This window comes from Lygodium microphyllum, chromosome 27, assembly GCF_053477565.2.
Source record: "Lygodium microphyllum isolate KBCC chromosome 27, Lygodium_microphyllum_v1.1.10, whole genome shotgun sequence".
NCBI classification, from domain to species: Eukaryota; Viridiplantae; Streptophyta; class Polypodiopsida; order Schizaeales; family Lygodiaceae; genus Lygodium; species Lygodium microphyllum.
Window position 1 is genome coordinate 119,440,971 of NC_141161.1, and position 23,224 is coordinate 119,464,194.

General features: G+C 38.6%; 1 protein-coding gene across 1 annotated transcript; it reads right to left on the minus strand.

Annotated features, from left to right (window-relative positions):
- Positions 1 to 340: 340 nt before the first annotated feature.
- On the minus strand, positions 341 to 6,495 carry LOC148012758 (coniferin beta-glucosidase-like). Its single transcript, XM_087668930.1, has 13 exons — positions 6,003 to 6,495; positions 5,816 to 5,882; positions 5,296 to 5,354; positions 5,089 to 5,164; positions 4,909 to 4,980; positions 4,739 to 4,826; positions 4,300 to 4,558; positions 3,759 to 3,874; positions 2,534 to 2,751; positions 2,285 to 2,313; positions 1,292 to 1,388; positions 1,065 to 1,164; positions 341 to 966 (listed from the first exon to the last, which is right to left on the minus strand). Exons 1-13 carry the CDS (start codon positions 6,222 to 6,224, stop codon positions 684 to 686), a joined length of 1,686 nt encoding a protein of 561 aa, XP_087525056.1. The 5' UTR covers positions 6,225 to 6,495; the 3' UTR covers positions 341 to 683.
- Between the last annotated feature and the right edge of the window lie 16,729 nt (positions 6,496 to 23,224).

Sequence of the window (23,224 nt, forward strand, 5' to 3'; positions counted from 1 at the left end):
GTGATGAGCCTGAAACTACAACTCAACTAGGGGATAATTATTCTTATGCAAGCAATGTTGCGAATGTCAAAGGTCAATGATGAAGCAAAAGATTGTCAATGTATCATTTCTTTTACCAATTTATGAAAGTTACAAAACACACCAAAATCGTCTCCAAAGGCAACAAATTCTTCAATTTGAGCCTGCATAAAGGTATTTTCTTAAACATTTGCAATTCACTTTATGTATGGACCTTGGTTTTACATGAAAACTAATGGCAAGGAGTCAAATGAGCACAAAATTAAAGCTACACAATGACATTTATTCTGATGAGGATGTGTTAAGAATTTGGAGGAAAGTAATATAGGTTTGTAGGCTGTGTGTGTGTGTGTGTGTGTGTGTGAGAGAGAGAGAGAGAGAGAGAGAGAGAGACTCTTGCAGTGTAAGCTCTATAGTTTGTTTAAGGTGTAGGGACAAGATTCACCCAAGGTAATTTCCTATACAAAATGTGTATTTTAAGGATATTAATAGTGTAAGCACCGTCCATAAGGCGTTAACCCGTATTCTCGCGATGGGGTAGGTAAGGTGTTAAGATCCCCATGTATTATTATTATTCTTCTTCTTTTTCTTCTTCAGCGGAAGCTATGGAGAGAGTGTAATTGGGGGTGGTGTGGGGGATACAAAACGTGATGGGAGCAGCATTATTACGACAGGGAGGAGGTGCGAGGTCGATGGGAGGAGGGGGCGGCAAGGGTGGTGATGGAATTGGGGATGGAGTGGTGGTGATCATCATCGTGCTGTGAGGAGGAGGAGGTGGTGGTGGTGGTGGTGGTGAGGATGTCCTTGAACCAGAGTGCCGAAAGGCGAGGGTACCTCACGAACTCTGTATCCACGTAGTACAGCCCGAACCTTGTCGTCAGTCCCAGGGTCGTCTCGAAGCCATCCACCAGAGACCACACGAACAAACCCCGCACGTCTGCCCCAGCCCTGCCATCATCATCATCATCATCATCATGTATGTCCTTAGATACTACCAACGTATGGTGATGAACCCCCCTGCACCCGCTCCCCCCCACCTCACATACCTTATCCCCTCGATCAGTGACCTTAGATACGACGCGTAAAACTCCACCCTCTCCACGTCGTTGACCGACTCATTGAACGATAAAAACGGCATTCCATACCCTGCACCAATTCCCAAGCAAGCTTTTCCTTGTTTTAGTCGAACTTATTAACCGTTCCATCTGACCATATTCTCTACCTATCCCTGAAGGCGAGAGATTAGATAGAGTAGAGGAAGATGATACATTACCGAGAGCTGTTATATAGGTCGGGAAATTGTCGTAATGAGTCCGCATGTAGCTCACAATCTTCTCCATACACCATGGGACTGCATATTCACCGTCGTTCTGCAATGTGCATACAACAAGGATACACCATAACATTAGCTATGAGTGGCTTAGCTTTGTTCTATCATGTCATTGTGGGCTCTAAGAGCTTTCGATGACATTAATGAAGATGTTCCTGACATGTCAATGGAAATTTCACATGTCCTTTTTTATAGCACAGATGTTCATCCATCGAGAAAATCGAGAGGAAAATTGTCACTTGATCTCCCTCACTCTGCATTGCACACGCGAGGTACTTTACTTCCTTATTATGAGGTTCTAACTAGACATAATGATTTGTTAACATAATGATGATCCTTACTTAAGACCTACCCTCGACATGAACAAGGAATTAACTCGGATTACAAGGCACTCATCCAATCTTCATAATATAACCCATCTTTCTGTTCTTTTTCGTCACATGAAAGCACCTTCTCTAAGGAGTGATTCAGAGGTTCGGGATTTTTCATTCATGACGTAAAAGTAGTCAACCCATGAAGAGGCTTAGAAGCATGTGTTACAATGCAAGAAGGATCCTTGCTATGAGCAACATGTTCACCAGTTTCTAATGGTTATTATTATATTAATATGTTTTTAATGGGACCCTTTTCGTAAATGTTTGAAGAATTTCCAACACGGCAATGGTCTGCTAACCCTTTTGTGCTAAGGTTACGAAAATTTGTGATAATTGCATTGCTATTGTAATGATTGCGATGACCGGATGTGACTTTAATGCCATCCGTTCTTGGTCGGATTACTTCACATTAATTGAAGTTTTGTAGATTGCTTTTTGTCCTTTGGGTGTGTTTTTATTCACATTTCACTTTAGAATTTCCTTTTCAATTTATTGTGTTTTCACCCCTCTTCTTTTTTGTGTATGGTGCTTTGAAACTCCAATAGATAAATAAATAACGCACCTTGCCAATAACTTCGCCATCCTTGTAAGCTGCCATGTAGGATCACAGTACAGTTAGCAGAGAAGAAGAAGACTCCATCCATAGAGAGAGAGAGAGAGAGAGAGAGAGAGAGAGAGAGATCAGACTGCTATAGCCATAGCTAATGTACTTGCTGCAAGAGCAATAGCTGATGATGAGCAATTACAAACCTGTGTGAATTTTGAGATCAAAACTGCAATAGCAAATAGCCGACATGATGCAGTTGCACACCTGTGAGCTTGACTTGCCAGTCCTCAAAGTAGCCTGTGTTGTTGGTATGGTACTCGTCATCACGCGTCGCATAAATGGCAGTGACAGCGTTAAGGCCTATGAAGTCCACTGACCCCCGCAGCCTCTTACTCTCCTCCTCTGTAAAGTTTAGCAGCCGCACACCCACTATCTCTCGCATCGTTACCGGATAGTCCCCATACAACAATGGCTCCACAAACCTGTATAGAGTTTACCACCAGTAAGCACTTGCAAAAAGCCTCCACCTGAAACAATGTTTTGCACAGAAATCCAACAAGAAGATAGAGAGGTTTTCTAATTTAGATGCATTTTCCAGCATTTGCATCCCCATTTCTAGGACTCCCGGTACTCTGCAAGCATCATTAGCTTCTATGAGGGAGCTACCATATACACAGGGGCCCATCTGTGGTCTCATACTTCAATGCGACAGAAGCTGGGCATCCGTAAGCGAGCTCATGGGCATAGAAAGTTTTTCACAAAGGAGAAACCTAAACCCCTTGTGGTTGAGGGGCAGTGTTATGTTTGGGGCTAGATCTAGAACAGTGTTCTCCCCTAATGCTCCCACTATGTACTACTTTCTTCAAACAGATGTAATTTTATTTTGTGAATTCTAGGAGTTTTTTATTCATACACCTCTGTGAAGGTGTTTTTCCCACTAAACACATGAAAGCAAACCAGAATTGCATGGGCTTCTTCAAACCTCGCCCATGCAAGGGCCTGCTTAAAAACTAATTTTCATGAGCTGCTGGAGACTGAACCTATCCACCAAAAATGACACTAGATCAAGAGAACCCAAAACCTAATTGAAGGTTCATTTAATTATAAAACCAACGCTCTAAGAGATGTGCCAGAATACCAAAGCTCTAAGAATATGTAGTGGCACATTCACAATTATCAGGATAGCTGAAAGTTTATTTGCCATACATGCGATTAACAGTACTAAGTTTTGAGGGTTTTGAAAACATCCTGGCATTTGAAGGTTTCCCAGTGTTTGTCATTCACTTGGCACTACTCAAACTACTTTCAACAGCCAATGCTTAGATCTTCATTTCGGTAGTACAAACCTTAACCTTCCAGATGAAAACAGGAAAGAATGTTCTATCTTCAGATCTCACTTTCATGATCATCAGGAACCCTTGCTTAGTTTTACACATCTTACTTCAGTTAAAACCCAGCTCGTAAATCAAATAGCCTGCACCAAACATACCAACCCACTGTGAAGTCTGTGGCTCGCTGGGCAGCTGCAAGATCCTCTGTGGAGTTGGACAGGGGTTCAAACCACCGAAACCATATGACCAGCCCAATTTCACCACCATGGACAGGCTGTTTCCAAAAGATAAAGTGAACTATGAGCACACCGGCAAGCCACATCCCATAAACTGTCTTTTCCTTCAACAGATTCTCTGAAACAATATTCCTACGAGGCAGCCACATATGAACTAATGCATATAGCACCAATTTCCTTTAATGAGGATTCTGAAACATTATTCCTACAGGGCAGCAACAAATGCACCAATGCATCTAACACCAGAATCAACACACACATGACAGTGTACATTACCCTACCTCCACAATGCTATGGGTTATTGCATCAGCATATTGGAAGCGAAACATTGCACATAATCTCATGCATTGCTGAAGGAGACAGAAAAGCTTCTGATATACATAGTTGCACACTACCAAAACGCTACCATGTATAATTCCAACATTCCCCTCATCATTGGAAGACCAAAGAGACAAAATCATACCTGGTAAGTGCTCCTGAACAGCTCAGCAGTGGCTGCATGTGCAAGCAGCATGTGATGAGCAGCAATGTAAGGCTCAGTGGAGGAGTTTCCAGCAGTGCAATTATAAGGGGGAAGTCCTACACTGCATCGTCCCGGGGGACAGTACGCTGCCGCATAAGCAAATGGGAGATAGTCATTGCCTTCCTCAAATGTGACCCAATGTTTCACCCGGTCCCCAAATGCGGCAAAGCAAGCGTTCGCATAATTCACAAAATCATCACTGCCAGGTGCAAGTCTCAGGTGAATTTGATGACATACTTCAAAGCTGGCACTTGAGAAAATGTGCAGCAGCAAAGCACACTTAACAACTACATGGTGTTATTACTGAGTACAGATGTCTGGCAACATTTCACAGCGCATAATAACATGGTCTTACTCCGACCATTTGATTTACACTCACATAAATAAAGGGCTCAGCAGACCTCCATAAGTATCCTCAAGGACTTGTGGCATGTCTTGCTCATAAAGAGCAACATGAGGCTCAATCCCTGCATCCACATAAGTGAATGACTGTATAGTAGTCCAATTTCCAAAGCTTAGCTGCCTGTATAAAAGCACACAGTTATTCACCTTGGGCTATGATCTCATTAATTACGTCGTTGTAATGCGCAACTGCCTTATCATTCAGCTCCCCAGTGCCATCTGAAAACAGGTGTTTGACAATCAATCGGTAGCAAGATATAGGAAGATTGCTAGGAAAATTTGCTTAAATTGCTGCATAAATTAAAAGTTTGAGCGTTGATGAATTACTTGGGAACATCCTTGACCAAGATATGGATATCTTGAAAGAATCCATCCCCAAGTCTTTCAGTAGTTGAATGTCTTCCTGCCACAATTGATCGGTTCTATCATACCACTTGTCTCAAGGAATGATGATAGAAGACAAACACACACTACTGTACTGACAGCTCTCTCAAAACGCACACATGTATATTTCAACTAGTTAGACTAACTCACAGGGTATTGGTAGTACTCATTGCTGCCGTTCGCAGGAGTGGTGCCATCGAACACAGTTCCTGAAGTCATGTGGAGTGAAGACATGGGAATATAAAGTGGCACGGCTGAATGCAGTATTGACAGATTAACAGGGCAACCAAATTACTGAATGATGAGAAAGGCTGTAGATTAAGGTAACTCAAGAAGATCTGACATTCTCCCACATGGGAAATTGGGTTTTGTACCGTTTTTCCCAGCTACAGTGCTCAACATCGTCAACCTCTTCTGCTCGGGAGGCATCGCACTACCTAGCTAGATGCAGTTGGGGGCAGGGGATTTCCGGCCCATGGAATTTTAGTGGGAATTTGTCTAACATCATGAACTTCTTCCGCCAGGGAGGCATCACATTACCAACCAAGGTGCAGCTGGGGACAGGGGATTGCCAGCCCGGGGAATAACAGTGGGAATGTGTCTAAAGCTTCTTGTGTAACAGGGCAATGACGATACTGAGTGATGAGAAAAGGGCTTGCAGATAAAGTACCGTCTTTCAAAGCGTAGGCATCCCAGAGGCTCACTCCTTTGCCATCGGCTGTGGTAGCCCCTTCGTGCTGCATCATCAACAATCGATGTACAGAAGGATTGAAATTCTTGCAAGCAGTACAACATTGAAGCGGTCATGCTTTGCTGCTCCCGAACACACTGGACAGAAATGGCGAAAGTAGACAAACCTTGACAGCCCAAGTGAGGGACCCGAACTTGAAATCGTCAGGGAAGGCCTTACGATCGATCCACGAGTCGTTGGGGAAGCTCAGCTGGCTGTAATAATGATCCCTGGCGTGGTGCAGTTGACGGGGAGGAAGGGAGGTGCGGACAGGAGCAGCACAGGAGGCGAAGTGAAGAGGAACCAAGAAGAGAGGGAGGAGCAGCAGAAGCGGTAGAGCCGGCGCCATGGCCGCCGCAGGAGTCGAGGAACACGAAGCCTAGTGGACAGAGAGAGAGAGAGAGAGAGAGAGAGAGAGATACACAGAGGGAGGAGTGGATGCTTGTGTATCGAGATGCATTCGCTGACAAAATATATAATGTGGATGGGAATATTTTTGTGGCAAATACCTGACGCAGGTGTAGTAGCTGCAGGCTTGAGGAGCGTTTGAGTCTTGGGAGGAATGTGGGTTTGAACTTTGCACACACATGATCCAACCACGAGACAAACGCATCGCATTAAAACACCCTTTCCCGTTTTCAAGTCTCGGCGGCGGCGGGCGGCGATTCTCCTCTCTGCTTTGTCTGTCCCCAACGTAGGCCAAGGCCTATGCCTCCGAACTTCCAAATCTCTCACACTGGCCTTAGGCCTACGTAGCATGCCCCTACCCTACCCGCCTCATCAGATTCGTTACCGCCAGATTCTCTCGCTTCCCATCATTGCTAAACTCGCTAGATCATTCCAACTGTTTTTGTGAGTAAGTAAAAGGATAGCGAAGTTGCCGATGGAGGGGTGGCATTGTGGTTCGGGTGTGGGTTAGAGTTATGCGAGGCGTGAGTTCAAACCCCTCGCATTGCACACCATATCCTCAAAAGCATCACAATATATCTATTCGCTTCTAAAAGTATAGTGAAGTTAGCTTCTCTTTGCTCATAACAAATGAAACACAAGGGCACACTATCGCACACTTCGAGCATTGCCCCCTATGTTCGTTTTTCTTTTTCTTTTTTTGGCTTGAAAAAGAGCTTAGGGTGAGTTGATCTTGCTTGCTCGCTTGGTTTGCTTGTCTTTAGAAGCTTGTTTTTTCGTCAAGTAGTTTCTTATTCATATCTTGTTTGTAGAAGCTTATTATTTATATCGAGTATTTTTTGGTTGATATTGAATGAATAGTGCATTGTGATCTGACCAATACAGTGGAATTATTGATGGTGTTGTTATTTCTGAACTATCAACATTTGTCCATATATGATCAAGCAAAGAATTGCATTGCGTTGTTGGTTGGTTTGTTTTTATTCACCGATTATCACACTTCACACAATATGCATCATTGCGAGGCTTCGCCAAAGCAAAGCCTCACTCGCTCACTCACTTCACATTTTTTTTCTCGCTCTAAATATTTTTGAAAGGCACGCAACGTGCGCACAAAGACATAAATCTCAAGCTTTAATATTACAAAAGAAAAGCAAGGCCAAGCACCCATCATGCAACACAATTGAAAGTATTCTTCTAATTAGTAGTTTGCATGCTCAACACATTGTAGACGTTTTTTCAAAACACATTGCAATATACAATGCACTCAGTAGAGCTGACTGTTGCATAGCTAATGAAGGGGAAAAAAATAGCACATTAAAAACTATAAAATCATTCAAAATGGTTTTGTCCTTCACATAGGGATATTGTTTGTGAGCATTGGAGCATCCATGACATTACTAGTTCCAATTCGTTGAATTAGAAAAAGGTGTGTGAACATCATCTCCATCAATAACGCCAAGGGGCAATTGATACACCCTAATCAAGAGATGCTCCTAACATAGTGTATTTGTTAAATCAAGAATGCTTCCAATGGGAAAAATATATAAAAACATTGGACATAAGCCCATATTGTATCTCCATGAAGGTTGGACTGGCAGAATCCAAGTGTGGGAGAGTTGGCAAGTGCTCAACAACACGAGTAAGGCTTATGCGCATAATGGGATCGGACAACAAAAAAATGTATTGTTCTTAGAGACATAGTTGAGTTTTCAATGTAAGGTAATATGTGTAGGCGTGGGTAGATACCCGAAGAAGCCATTGAAAAAATGTGAGGCCTCAAGCACAATAAGGAGTGAATAAAAAATAAAGAGACATTAAATTTTAGAAAGCATATTCAACATACTAACATGTACAAAAACATTGAACTCATAGCAAGCAAAGTCACATGAAAATTCTCATTGCAGATGCATGAATGTTGAAGAATAGTTTTTAAGTGAACACATGCATTAAATAATAAAACATATACATAGAGAAAACATTGCTTATAGAATTTTAAGTATGCTTTCTTTTTGTGATTTGAAAATATTATATTGACTATGTGATTTGTAGGATATTTTAAAATTTACAAAGGCAAGTGAAATGGAGACAGCAACATGTTCATTCGAAAAAATGACATACTTATTCCATTAATATTGAAACCCACATCTTGCAATTCCTCCTCGAAAGAGTTGGGTCATTTTAATTTTTACTCCCATAATTGAATGGCAATCCACATGCATACCCAAGATGGCAAAAATGTTGGAGAGTGGTGGAAAACCTTTATCTTAATTCCTATGGAGCTAAAAGAAATGGGTTACAAAAATAGTTGCTTTTCCATTGTCCTTGGTTGGAGTATCTATTTCTAGCATGTAGTGTACTTTGCTTACTCTTAAAATTGGTCACGTGAGACCTCCATCAGATTTTCCTACATTTGAAGGGATCAAGAGTGTAGCTAGTTTTGACAGATATCATGAAGAGGAGCAGCAATACGTCACCTCATGATGAATTGATGAAGGCATTGCGACTAGTCTTGCAAAGGAGGCAACATGTATTAGAGTCTAGGCTTATGTGTTTCTAGCATGAGGACTATGAGTGTACTCTCTAGGAGATCTAGCCAAGGCCGTCTTCCTCTTAAGTTATGGCTACAAGCATGAAGGAGAGGAGAAGATTAGAGAGTATGAATAGACGTGTCTTGCATGTTGATGGGCTCTCTGCATGTGATTTTGGAACCAAACTGATTGAGTTAGAAGGATGTTTACCATGGCTACGAGTATGAATAGACGTGTCTTGCATGTTGATGGGCTCTCTACATGTGATTTTGGAACCAAACTGATTGAGTTAGAAGGATGTTTACCATGGCTACGAGTCAGGAGGAAACTCATGCCATTTGCAGCCTTGCAAAATTATCAAAGTGCCTAATAATCCATATGGGGACAAAAAGAGCATGGGGAGGAGAAGAGTTGATTTAGAGTGTCCTATTGCCTAATTATATGTACCACTTCCTCCTTTATTCGCATTGAAGGTAGATTCTAGTGCAACAAGAGCATGAAAAGTAGCACAATGATGAATAGTGCTCGTTTGATGGGAGTTTGAACCAAAATGAAGTGAAGTCAAAAAAGAAGATTAAACATTGAGATGAAGATGAGTTTGGAAAACAACGGCATTGAAGGACACAGTGTTTAGCTTCCTCTCATGGCTCTACTAACACAAATATACATATAGCACCTGCATCATAATGTTGATGTACCAGCGTTGAGGAACTGAGGTGGTAAAGCAACATTGTCGCAGCGCGTAGGGTTGAAGGTCACCACAGGGGTTTGGCAAGAAAACTGGACAAGATAGATGGAGATGTGTCTTCAAGAGATAAATAGATTCAAGTGAATGTTTATAGGTTCAAGAGGAACTTCACAACCTTCAGTTTACCATATACTTTGGCTTATCTTGGAAAGATAGATTTATACATAAGATGATTGAATAAATAGGTTAAGAGCTTGAAACTTATGGTCACAAAGATGGATGATTTGCAAACATGAGTACAACTTCAATTGATACAAGAAGAGTCTTGCCCGTCATTGCCTATGAATATAGCTGCCTATTTCAGCCTAGGCATGAAGAAGATCTTCAAGACACTTTCTATTTTTAGCTAATTAGTACAATGAAGATAGAGGATCAAGATGAAGACTGCCTATATCATCCTTTGAATGATTCAAGGTTATGGAACTAGCATCACCATTGTTAGTTTTTCACGAAAAGATCATGAGTTTCATGACTTAGATCACGTAACACGAATAAAACAACTGCATAAAAGCTTCAACCTATGGAATAACTGTCATAGACAGTCAAGATTAATTCCAAAGCATGGCAAGAAATCACCAAAAGACTTCTTTGAAACCTCCCTTGAATGAAGAGAAAGTAATATACTATGTAGAGGGAATTACAAGTCTAGCTTGTACTTGCAATGATTGTAGCTAAAGAAGAATCTATGTTTTTAGGTTTCAGCCTTGAAATACTCTATTTTAGGCTGAGAAGAAGAGGCCAAAAGTATCACATAACAGTGCCAAAAGATGTCCTTGAAACTTTCTTACAAAGAGTATAGCTTGTAGTCACTCATGAGAACCAAGAACAGCCCATGATTTACCAAGATTAAAGAAGAGGATCACAAATAAAGCTTCAGCCCATGAATACCCTGTTTTGGGCTGCCAAGGATAATCCAAGATGACACAAATAATCTCCCAAATACATTTGCCCTTCTCTTCTTCTCCACAAATACATGTACCATTTGAACCGTGCAAGAGGTGCTTTGCAAAACAAAGATTCAACCCATAAAGAGCAAGCTTGGGCCTTTCAATTCAGCCCACAAGCCTTGATAATATAGATCAAGAAGTGGAACAAGAGGCTCACTTGATAGGAGAGAGTTGCTACTCCATAGTCATAGACACAAACAATGTTCAAAGCTTCCTTCTTTATTCTTCAATGAGCATGAATTCCCCCCCCCCCCCCCCATGAATGGGTTGCTACCCTCTTCTTTATACACATTTACCCTGTTTCTCATAGCCAAGAGTGGCCTTCCATTTTCATGAATGCATGGAAAGAGAGGTACTTACATGTCAAGTAGAGTCTTCTTACGCTACTTGTGGTTGCATGGCTTCATCTCCTTTGAGTGGTAGTGTGTTGAGCTTCTTTCTCCCTTGTCCAGGATGCGCCCTATTCTCAGCCTGAGGAAGCCCATATAATGCGGCACAAAAAGCGGAAGGTTCATATCTTTCAAATGAACCACAACAAGGTCACATAAGTAAGCCTATGGTAAACATAATGTCCCACACTTAGCCAACTTAGACAACTCCATCTTCTTTGTGACTTTTCTTGTCAATACACTTGTAGCTCTTGAATAACATAAGTACACAACCACATCATAGGCTACCCAAGGGGACCTACCAAGTCATTTGCTCATGACCATATTTTTCATTTTTAATGTTCCATGACTTTCAGAACTTGTAGCAACTTCTTGTATGCAATGGAAGGAAGGATAAGAGCAAATAGCCAAAATCCAATCATCTTGTCAAGGACCCATGATGATTTTATTGTGTTTTAAGGCAGAGAGCCCCATCTTTATTACACCATGTCATATGCTGGTGAACTTAGGTGTTTAAGATTTATTGCACTAGGAAAGTCTTTATGTAGCATGTCTAGGATTCAAGTGACTAAGTGATACGTGTAAAGGATAAAAGTTTCGTTTTTAAACCATGGGTAGGGAATCTCATGACAACATGGACTGGGAGAAAGTTTGAAGGTGACGGCCTGTAAAACAATAAAAATCATTACTTTTGTAAACATTTGAAAAGTTTAAAAAAGCTTTAGAGTTTTAAACATATGTTAAGTAGAAAACTATATAAACCCTACAAGGTTTAGAGGGAGGGGCACTTCGCTTGCCAAAAGGCAATTTCCTCATGTGATAACAAATCAGAATGTAGATGTTAAAGATTTTTTATGTAGAGATTTAACCAATTCGAGTTTTGAGCATAGTGGAGGTTACATATTTTTTGGATTTGCAATTTTTTGGTAAATTGAGCTATGATTTTTTATTACTTGGGTGCTTGTTATTTCTTCGTGTGTTTGTATTTTGGGGCTACACGAGGCATTAAGTGTTGTCAATTTACTCATGTTTGAAAAATTATTCTTGTTGAATTTAACAAAGTTCTTTTCAAGAAGGAAAAAACATCTTAAACTTCTCACCACACACACACGCAAACAAAGGAGCTGTAGAATATACAAAAGTAATCACACTAACTTGTGCTCTTCAATCAATATATATGCTTCTCCTATGTTCTCATTCTTATACCAAGCATCAACCACATGACAAATATTAGGTAACTCCTCTACACTCAAAACTCTCATTGGTCCTCCCTTTCTTTCTTTAGCCTTCAGATTTACTAATTTTTTCCATTGTTCTCTCATCCTAGGATATAAGTCCATGAACTATATAAAATATATATCAGCCTTCCCACCTATCATATCTCTTCTTAGGTCATAGTCACTTTTCCCTTCCCCCAATGGAATGGCAAAAGCATAATAATGTTTCCTAGGTTTTCTCTTTGTTTTTTCTTCTTTTTTATCTTTCTTCTCTCCTTTCTTTACCTTTATCCCTCTTTCCTCACCAGCCTTACTAGTCTCAAGCTCATCTCTCTCTACATCTCTCCTCCTTTTGGTAGTTGGCATCGCATTAACTGTTTTGTTTTGTTCACCTTGATTTTCAAGAAGAATACTATTAATGGCACTTTTTTCTTTTTCATATTCCATTGGTCTTGGTACTTGGGATGTGGTATAATCTTTAGTTTCAATTCCATAATCATTTTGTTTGTTTGAAAGATTTTGCGGTAAATGATACATATCTGGTGCACAAATTGGATGTTGGATGCATACGTAGTAGTGAGCGCCAGAAGGTCCCCAAGAACAAAGAACTTTACTTTAAGCTCAAAAATCAAGAGAATAGACTTGCACAACATGAGGCAAAAAGACCAATTGCGTACAATCTCCCCCCATGCCTTGTGTGAGTGCTCCACAAAGCATGTATTTATAAATTTATTGATCTCAAAACAGCTCAAAAATAGCCCAATTTTACAAATAAGCATGCTTTAGCTTTTGTGTTTGCTTTTGTCCAAATAAAGAACAAAGTGGTTGGGCGGCCCAAGAGTCGAGTTGTGCCCAAATATAAAAAATATATCTAAACCGTGTGCCCATGCGTATATAAACTAATAAATATTTGTCAAGTGCTTCAATAAATAAGCGTGCCTAAAGAAATATTAGCGCCACGTCTTTAATGATAAGATGCGCACCCATCAAAAATGATAATTTCTTCTAGGTAATTTGAATACACGCTATCGCCCAGTGCTTCCCAACGCCACCGCCGCCTACTCTACACATCAACTGAAGCATTCACAATTGTTAGAAAATAATAAAATTAAACCGACAAAAGTGAATACCTGGTAATCTTCAGCTATAAAATAAATAAATAGGTTGGAACTCCGTCATAACCTTAATTTAATACAAGTGCACTCTAAACTCATAAATGTCCATTAATTTAAATATGTATTTTGCGGAATCACCCACTGTGGAGTCACCCACATGCACTTAGGACACAGGCGTGCATCCATTGGGCATCTCTCAATAGGATGATTTTTAAACTTAACCAAATATCTAGAGTATCTTCGGCCAGTTCGAGTGGTCATAAAGTCAGTGTCTAGAATAGTTTCAGGTTCAAGGAGTTCAGTTTCTTCTTCTAATAAAGGAGGGTTTTCATAGACAGGGTGGATATGAAAAGTATTGTGGATTTTCCAATGTTGGGGTAATTCTAATTTAAATGCATTGTCATTGATTTTGTGAATGATTTTGAAAGGTCCACAAAATCTAGGAGCTAACTTAACAACATGATGTTTCTCAACACTTTGTAATCTTCTCTTTTCAATGTGTAACCAAACATAATCATCAATTTTGAAACTCATAGATTTTCTTTTCTTGTTAGCTTGTTTTGTGCATGATTGCTGGGATTTTGCAATCATGTCTTTGACTTTAGCTAAAATAGTAGCATGCATATTGGCAATATCATCAGTCGCTTTAACTTTGTTTGACAATGAGTTAACATGCATAGGCAATCTATATCCATAAATGATTTCAAAAGGTGCTTTCTGAGTAGCTATGTGTGGTGTGTTATTATATGCAAACTGAAGTAAATGCAAGTGTGTATCCCATGTTTGTGGTTTTGAAATTGTGTATGCACTCAAAAGATCTAAAATTGTACTATTAGTAGCTTTTGTTTGCCCATTTGTTTTAGGATGAAATGTAGATGAAAAATCAATATTTGTACCTAAATTAGCAAACAAAGTAGTCCAAAAATTATTGCAGAATCTAGAATCATGGTAAAAAATAATAACTTTTGGCAAACCATGGTTAGTGAAAACAGTCTTCAAAAACAATTGTGGAGCTTGAGATGCAGTTAATGTTTTCTTGCATGGAATGAAATATGCTTGTTTGCTAAATCGATCTACAATAGTCCAGATCATATCGTGATTAGCTTGGGTGTTAGACAAACCAATAATAAAATCCATTGAAATATGTTCCCATGGTCGTTTTGGAATTGGTAAAGGCATTGATAAACCATATTGCTTATCATGGTGTCGCTTAACTCTTTGGCAAATTAAACATTCAGATACAAAGTTAGAAACATTAGATTCCATCTATGGCCAATAAAACTCTTCAACCAATGCATGTAAAGTAGAAATAATGCCTCTATGACCTTGGTATGGAGGATAGTGAATTTCGTGCAACACAAATGATCGAAATGGAACAATTACACACAAAATTTTCTCATAAAACATAAATCCATCAGGATAAAACAATGAATCAATTGGAATCCAGTTATTTGTAACTAATTTATTTACTTGAGAATTGGGGTCTTGATCATAGGTATCTTTCATAGGGATAAGGGAATGAAAAGATATCATAGAGATATTATGGATAGTCGGTCTTCTACTCAAGGCATCGGCAACAACATTCACTTTTTTGTGTTGATATTGGATAAGTGGGTGAAATCTTTGAATAAAAGCAGTCCATTTAATATGGTGGTTAGAGATTTGTGGCTAACTAAGGAGATGTTTGATACTTTGTTGGTCAGTTTTGATCATGAATCTAGATCCCATTAAATAGTGTTTCCATTGACGTAAAGCTTGTACTACAGCTAGCAATTTCTTATCATAGGTAGAATACTTCAGTTCAGATGGTTTAAGTTTGCAGCTAGAGTAGGTTATGGGATGTGAATCTTGCATAAGGACAGCTCCTATTCCAGATCCTCTGACATCAGTGACTACTAGGAAGAATGGTCTATTAAAGTCAGGTAGTTGCAATACAGGGGTATGTGTTAAGGCATGTTTCAGTAAATCAAAAGACTTTTGCTGATTTTCAGGCCAATGATATACAATACATTTCTTTAATAATTTTGTCAAAGACAATGCAAGAAATGAAAAATTTCTCAAAAATTTTATGTAAAAGCTAGCAAGACCTAAGAAAGAACGTAATTCATGCACATTTTTAGGTATTGGCCAATTCAAAATTGCTTCTATCTTTTTAGGATCAACTTTAATACCGTCAGATGAAACAGTATGTCCTAAGTATTCAATGTGGGTTTGGAAAAATTCACTCTTTTCAGGATTAGCATATAATTGATTTTCTTTCAATAATTTAAAAACCAAGGATAAATGTTCATAATACTCGTTCTCATTCTTAGTAAAAACCAATATGTCATCAAAGAAAACAATGACACAATGCTGATGCTTCAAAAATGTGCGATTCATCATACGATTGAATGTGGTTGGTGCATTAGTTAAACCAAATGGAACAAGGAATTCATAATGTCCAAATTGTGTCCTAAATGCAGTTTTGAAAATATTAGATGTATCTAGTCGTACTTGATGGTATCCAGATTTAAGATCTATCTTGCTAAATATTATGGCCCCTTGTAGCTTATCCATGAGGTCGTCTACCCTAGGGATCGGATATCTATTCTTGACAGTGATCTTATTTAGGGCATGATAATCAATGCACATCCTATAGGTGTTATTTTTCTTCTTAACTAATAGGATAGGTGCACCAAAAGGAAAACTAGTGGGCCTAATGAGTCCTCGGGTTAACATTTCTTCAATTTGGGTTTGAATTTCTTTCTATTCAATTTGGTTATGTCGATAAGGTGCTTTACATGGTAGTTGAGAACTTGGTATTAAGTCTATTTTATGATCTTCAGGACGTGTAGGTGGTAAGCCATGTGGTAAGTTAGCAGCAAAACAATCTTTAAATTGTGAAAGAAATTGTGTGTGCCTAGGATGCATCTGATTTTTCTTAGCTTCAATTTTATTCAGCCACCCATAATAAATAGGATTTGCTACCTTTTCTTAACGCACGTTTAGCTTGTGTGTGACTAAGCAATGGAAATTTATCAAAAGTGTGCGTACCATGTAATGTGATTTGTTTCCCATTAGAATGAATATTCATTGAATGCGTGGAATAATCTATATCAGGATTATATTTATGACTCCAAGGCATTCCTAAGATAATGTCACTAGATTGCAAAGGCACAACTAAGAAATTTCTGCGCTCAACATAATTGCCAATTTTAATTTCTAAGTCATGCACTTCTTGTGTTCCATTGTATCTAGTACTTAAGAATGTAGCCCTGATGCGATAATGAGTTGAAACAATATGTAAATTCAATTCTTTAACCAATAATGCAGAAATAAAGTCGTATGTGCTCCCATCCTCATGTAAAACAATCTTTTCTCTACCATGCACAAGACATTTCATCGTTAATAAAGAATGAGGATTTGACATACCTAGTAAAGTATATGAAGTAGTACCAATATCGTCATTGTCTTCTATGAAATCAGGCATTTCTTCATGGTTTTCATCTTCAGTCGCTCCCAAGCAGTTGATGTGAACAATTGGCTTTTTGGATTGACAATTCACTGCTAGATGTCCAGGTTGATGGCACTTGTAGCAGACTATGGGTTTGGCTTTGGAAACATTATTGGTAATGCTCTCTCTTGTGCTTAGAGATGTGTTCCAACGATCCCAAAGCCAAATGAATTCTTGGGTGAAATTTTCTATGGTTTGGTCTTCTTATGTCTGGCAAAGCTCTATTTTTTCCAAAGGTCTTTTGAAGTCTTGAACTATTTAAATCTATCAAGGAATGCCTATTTAGTAGCTTCATACTCTATAGAAATAGGAGAATTTCTCAATGTCAAACTTTTTTTATAATCCTCAAACCAATTTCTACCTTCATTCAATAATTGAATTTTTAAAATTTGAAGTTTTAGAGTTTGATTAGTGATTCACTGGATTATGCATCCAAGCTCCAATTTTTCAAGGAATCATAGAGGATCCTCTCATTTTGTACCATGAAATTCTAGGAAGAATTGGCCATTGAAAACGGTCTCAAGTGAATAATGATAAATCACACAACAAAGTCAAATTTGACACTCCTTATTGGAGGCACAAAAAATGATCTTTCATGAGTAGTGATTGAGATAAAACTGAGTCATAACTCGAAAACACGTAAGAAAAAGGAGTGCCAATAAAATAGGCCTCTGTAGATTGGTTTGATCTTTGAATTCGAGGGATCAAAGTTTTGAATCATCCTTGCTAATCATGCTAAAGTGAGATGCTTAGGCATATTTCAAAATTTGGAGGTCAAGGGTTATGGTGTAGCCATGAAAATAACTTGTCATGTTATGCTAGTAGGGTTAAGGGCTTTTCCTCTTATTCTTGATAGATTGTGGCTTAGGAAGGCAAGATCAATACAAGACTAGGGAAGAGGAACCATAATGATCTATGATTGTAGAGGAATAGTAGAACATTTTGATATGGCTTCAAGAAAGAAACTGGCGAATGAGGATGATAGTGAAGAAGGAGAGGAGGAGGAGAGTGACAATACTAAGGAAGATGATAGTGAGGATGAGAGTTCTGAGAGTGATTTTGATCGAGAAGTGTCATCAAGTGTAGTAGAATTACTAAATCTTGTGAGAGAGGTGGGGGAGAGACAAGAGAGTTAAGACTTTCTTACTTTGATGACGAGAGGAGTGATGGACCTGAGTGTTTTAAAGATGAAGAGAGAATTGGTGAGGATTTCTTGAGTTTTTTAGAATACCATATGGGGCCCTTACAAGATGAGTTTGATTATTCAAATTTGTTGCCTGATGAGATTGTTATGGTTGAGTGTGGTAGTGAGCTGTTGACTGTAGGAGCTAATAAAGAGAGTATCAATGAGGTTATGGATTCTGACTTTGTTGTGGTGATGTTGTTAGTAACTCAGTTGAGTCTTGTTTGGTTTCTTGTGGGTTGGTTGATGATAGTTTGAGTAGCCCCTAGAGAGGCTTTTTTTTGTGAAGTTGTTGATGTTGTTTTGAGTAGACCTAACCTCATACCTCTTGATGTTTGTGTTGATAATTACTTGGTTGATTTGAGCAATAATGAAGAAGAGAAAACATCAAATAATAGTCTTGTAGCTTCATTAAGTTTTCCTAGAATTGCTTATGATGTTTGTGATGATTTTGATTGGGGTTTTGAGAATCCTGAGAGTGATATTGATGAGAATGTGAGAGAAAACTTGAGTAAGGATATGAAAAGAATTAAAACATTGAGGGAATAGAGATCTAAAACTAGGGAGGAGGAGTTGGAAGGTGATTGTGAGGTGGAAGTTGAGGATTGGGGAGTTTAGTATTTGGATGAAATTTATGTCCCAAATTTGTTGCCTTGTGTTGATTTAGTTTGTGATGCTTGTATTCAAATTCTTGTGAGGTTTCTTTTGATATTATTTGTGAGGAGGTTATGGAAGGGGTTGGCCATTCTTTGTGTGGTGTAGACAAGTTGGAGTCATGTGTTGTTGAAAAGATAAATGGTTTGGATGGGTGTCATGGAGTGACCCCATGCCTTAATGTGTTTAGTTCTTGTAATGTTGAAAGTCAAGAGGTGACTTAGTTTGATGTGTGTGATGATATGATTGGTTGTTTTGTAGTATTGGGAGATTTTTTTCTAGCATTTTGTGAGTGATGAAGTTTTTGATTTTTTGAATATATGGATTGAGTTTGGCAATAAAGAAAGGGTTATGGGTTGAGTTTGACAATAAAGAAAGGGTTGAGACTTTGTTCGATAACTTTAGAATTGTCATGATTGTTTTTAGGGTAGATGGGAGGGAAATGTGGATTGTTGAGGATGATGTGTTTTTAATTGACAATGTGGGTTGTTTTGAGATTTTTGGATTGGAAAAATTTGGTGATTTTAAGGAGAATTTTATGGATGGTTTTATTTGCTCACCGAAGAGTTGCTCGAGGTTGATGTGATATTGATTTGTTTGATTTTGAGTTTGATGAGGAATTTAGGGATAAATCCTTAGACTCACTTTTTGATTGGCTCATTGATGTTTCATTGTTTTATGAAAATAACTATTGCATATAAATGCTTGCAAACTTGGGGGATGGCTAAATATGTCAAGCGGTTTCACATAAACTAAATATCCCTAGTGATGCATCATGTTGTTAAGAATTTTTGTGTTTGATTGTTTGTGTGACTAGTTGGCTTATTGTTTTTTTAGTGAATTTTTCATGTTTGTCTAGAGTAGGAATTATTTTGTCCTTATTTTGGATTTTTGAAGCTTGAGAACTTGATAGCCTTGGTCAAGTTTGGTGTTTTTTTGGACAGACTAGAGACTAGATTTTGATTAAAATTGCTAGACATCTTGATTCATGGTATGCTTCCTGTTGATATTTTTTACACATCACTAGGATTATGGATTCTTGAACACATCACATTACGCTTGTCAAATGCATTGCACTCGGGGATGGTCTCTATTTTTTCAATTACTTCTATGGCATGGGTTGGATAAATGAACTCTTGCACCATCGTTGAGCACTAGCATATTATGATGCCTACTACAACCATATGCAATAAATCATAGATGCATGTGCACTTAAGAGAGCATCTTTTATTGTGCACACACAATTCTATGCACGCATGAGAGCTGGGATTTTCATCACCAAATTAGGAATATCTGGTAGAGTGGGAAAGGTGGCTGGGTGATTTTGAGGGTAATGAAGGATGCCTTCAGTTGTGAGATGGGTTGTTTACTTGGTCAATATGAGAAGTCCAAAGGTAGTGTTGTGGTACTATAGGAGAGAGTTGCTAGAATTTATTAAAGCCACAAGGGGGGAGAGAGAGAGAGAGAGAGTGTGTGTGTGTGTGTGTGTGTGTTTTGATAAAAATTGAAACCTATTAATGTAATGTGCCTAGGTCGTGACACATTTTAGTAGTAGTCAATCGGGAGTTTGATCTAAAAGACGCTGCTTGGCACTCCCATAGCATGTCACAGGGTTTGTCGGTTAGCGAATCCCGAGTCTACTCTGCAACGAAATGTATCGGCCAACCCTATTAGGATCGACTTGAATCTTTCTGAGTATCTAACGATTAAGCATTCTACAGACTTCTAGCGTCGGTCTTCAAACGATTTGCTTTTTGAGTAAAGCATTTAAACTGAGGTGAACTCATATTGGAATTGGTTCAAAGAGAATGAAAAATGAGAGGGATGCATCGCTCGACCCCTCTACCCATAGGATAAAGTGCCATTCGAGTCTCCTAAAACGATATGAGCCAGGATTCTACCCTACATTATCTAAGGTCAATACGTCATCGCAATTTGAATGTTGAGAAGCCTCCCAGTTCTTTGGGACCACATTGCCATAGGATGGACCCGTTAGGGGTTCTGTCCACCTACTTCCCTTGATAGCTTTAGTTTCCTACTTATCTAAGGGCACATTAGTGGTAACACATACAAGCACCTTCCTTAATTGACCGGTTAGTCACATGTTCTTTACATAATTTTATGCACAAACACAAAAATAGATCAGACAAATTTCTTGAAAGTAAACTTTATATTAAAATGTCAACTGAGATACAAATCCCGTCCATAGGACGATTCCCGCAATCCATAAGGAGGCGTCTTAATTCCCTCCAAGTTTTTGCCCTTGCACTAGTAATAGGGCCTAGAAATTCCTTTCCGAGCCACGTAGACCATCTGAGTAGGATCCAGAGGCAGGGGATTTACAGTCAAAGCCCCCCTAGCACTTGAGCATCCTCCTACAAATAGACATTTCTACAGAGAGACCTCTCACGACGGGTTTGGTCCACATTCCTGACGTGGCTATCAAAAACCCCCTTGGATAGGGTTGGCGGCTAGTTGGGGGTGCTCAATATGCCTTTCCTAGGTGTTTTAACTTGAATCCAAATTGAAATATTTTCTTCTTATCAATTCCTTTGTTAGATGACTCCTTTTCCAAATAGGCATTCCTAAGTACAAACATAAGCAGAAGTGCACAATATGTACTAGACAAATCTTTGTTCTCTTTGTCGAAGGAAATTTTGATTTGATGTGATAGCATCTAGTATTGGCTTTATCCCCGTTATCATCTGAGATTTCCAAAGGCAACTTAATTTAATTTCCTCATTCTTTTGAATGAAGGAGTATCCTTGCAATATTGATTGCAATTTGGGACATGGACTTTCCTACAACAAAACCCTACATATTCATTGGAACTAGGGTTTGTCGCGTAATTCATATAGTTACTTAAGGACTTTGAATTCCTTTCAACTTCAAGCAAGATGGGCTTTGAGAAGAATCCTTCAACTCTTCAGGGTTTGAAATTCTTTCAACTTCCTAGGAACCCTATGTATTCTATCACAAGTTCAATCTATGTTTTGTGAGATGTAATAGGATTTCTTATTATTTCAACCAAGCAAACGGAAATGGATGCATAAAATCTATTTGGCTTAGTTGCAGTTTAATGCGTATTCTTGAAACTTTTCATATATATATATATATATATATATATATATATATATAGTAACATGAAATTCCCATGCAATTTATGTGCAATTTAGCGGCTTCTAAGTGCAATTTTAATAGATCACCTAAGATGAATGTGACAAACACAATTTTTATTAGTACGCTCATTATCTCGAAACATGCTCAATTAAGTTGTGATAATTAATGCGAATATTCTTTTCTTTTTTTCCCTAATATAACGGGGTGCACTTGATTCATAAGAGATGTGTTTCCCACAGTTGTGGTCCCTTGGTTCGCAGTCTCATTGGTTGTGATGGGAGTTTCAGTGTTTGGAGAGATATTTTGCTTGGGGGTCATCATCTGCAAGTGGATTTGAGAGATAAAGAAGGAGGAATGAATTTGAGATGGGAAAGCGTAAGAGGGTATGGCCTAGTCGAAGATCGAGATAGGGGGAATTGAGCAAACTCTCTCCCTTGTAGCCTCTCAGGGTAACTCCTCTCTCTTTCTCTCTCTCTCAAGCTCCTTCTCACAGCCTCTTGGAAGGGTATCCTTCTATCTCTCTCTCTCTACCTCTCTCTCGCAGCCTCTCGAGGTCTCCTTGTGCCTCTCTAAATTGCTCCCCATGCCTTATATTTATAGTTGAATTAGAGAAGAAGGGCTGTGGCTGAGAAGAAGAGCTCTTTGTGGAGGGGATCTTGGAAAAATGAGTGATCTGATACTCAAATCATAAATCAGATGGTTCCATTGGCTCTGAAAGGGGGCAAAACTCCAAGACACTTGATTAGGAATCTTCTAGATCGCTCATTCTTCTTTTCCATGTTCGAAGTGCTGTATATTGCTTGTAAACTATGATCGCGATGCGCACGATTTTGCCAATCCTTCTTTTTTTTATTACATCTCCAAAACAAGCTGAAAAAACCACTTACTTTCTTTATACGCCATCATGTTCTAGAAAATTCGATAGCTTTTTAGGATATTTACAATAAGTAATATCTAAAATAGGCTAGTTTTGCCCAAAAAGCTAATATTTTTAGACCATCCATACTATACGCATTAACACTAGTGATTAATATGGCTCATAACTCTTGTTCATATTGTAACTTCTGTGAAGGGTGGCTACAATCCTTGTCAATTCGAAAAAAATATCGGATTACGATTTGATTTTTTAAAAAATATATTTTTAATTAAATAAAAATTATTAGTTATTAATGTTAGTTAGTTTTTACTTTAGTTGGTAACTTACTAACTTATTAATTGACCAACTAACTTTTGAACTAACCAACTAATTTTTAATTGCGTGAAAGTATCACAATTAATGTGTAAGAAAGGACCAAAGTTAATATTGTAGTAATGAGAGAGAGAGAGAGAGAGAGAGAGAGAGAGAGTATGTGTAAAGATCGAAGGCTATTAATGTAGAAGGGGGTCTAAGGTAGTATTATAAAAGAGAGTGCTAGAAAATTTTGAAGCCAAAGAAGGGGACGTCCCCTTCTTTGGCTTCAAAATTTTCTAACACTCTCTCCTATAATACTTCAATACTACTCTTGGGCCTCTCTTACATTAATTTGAAAAAGGTACCTCTCTAT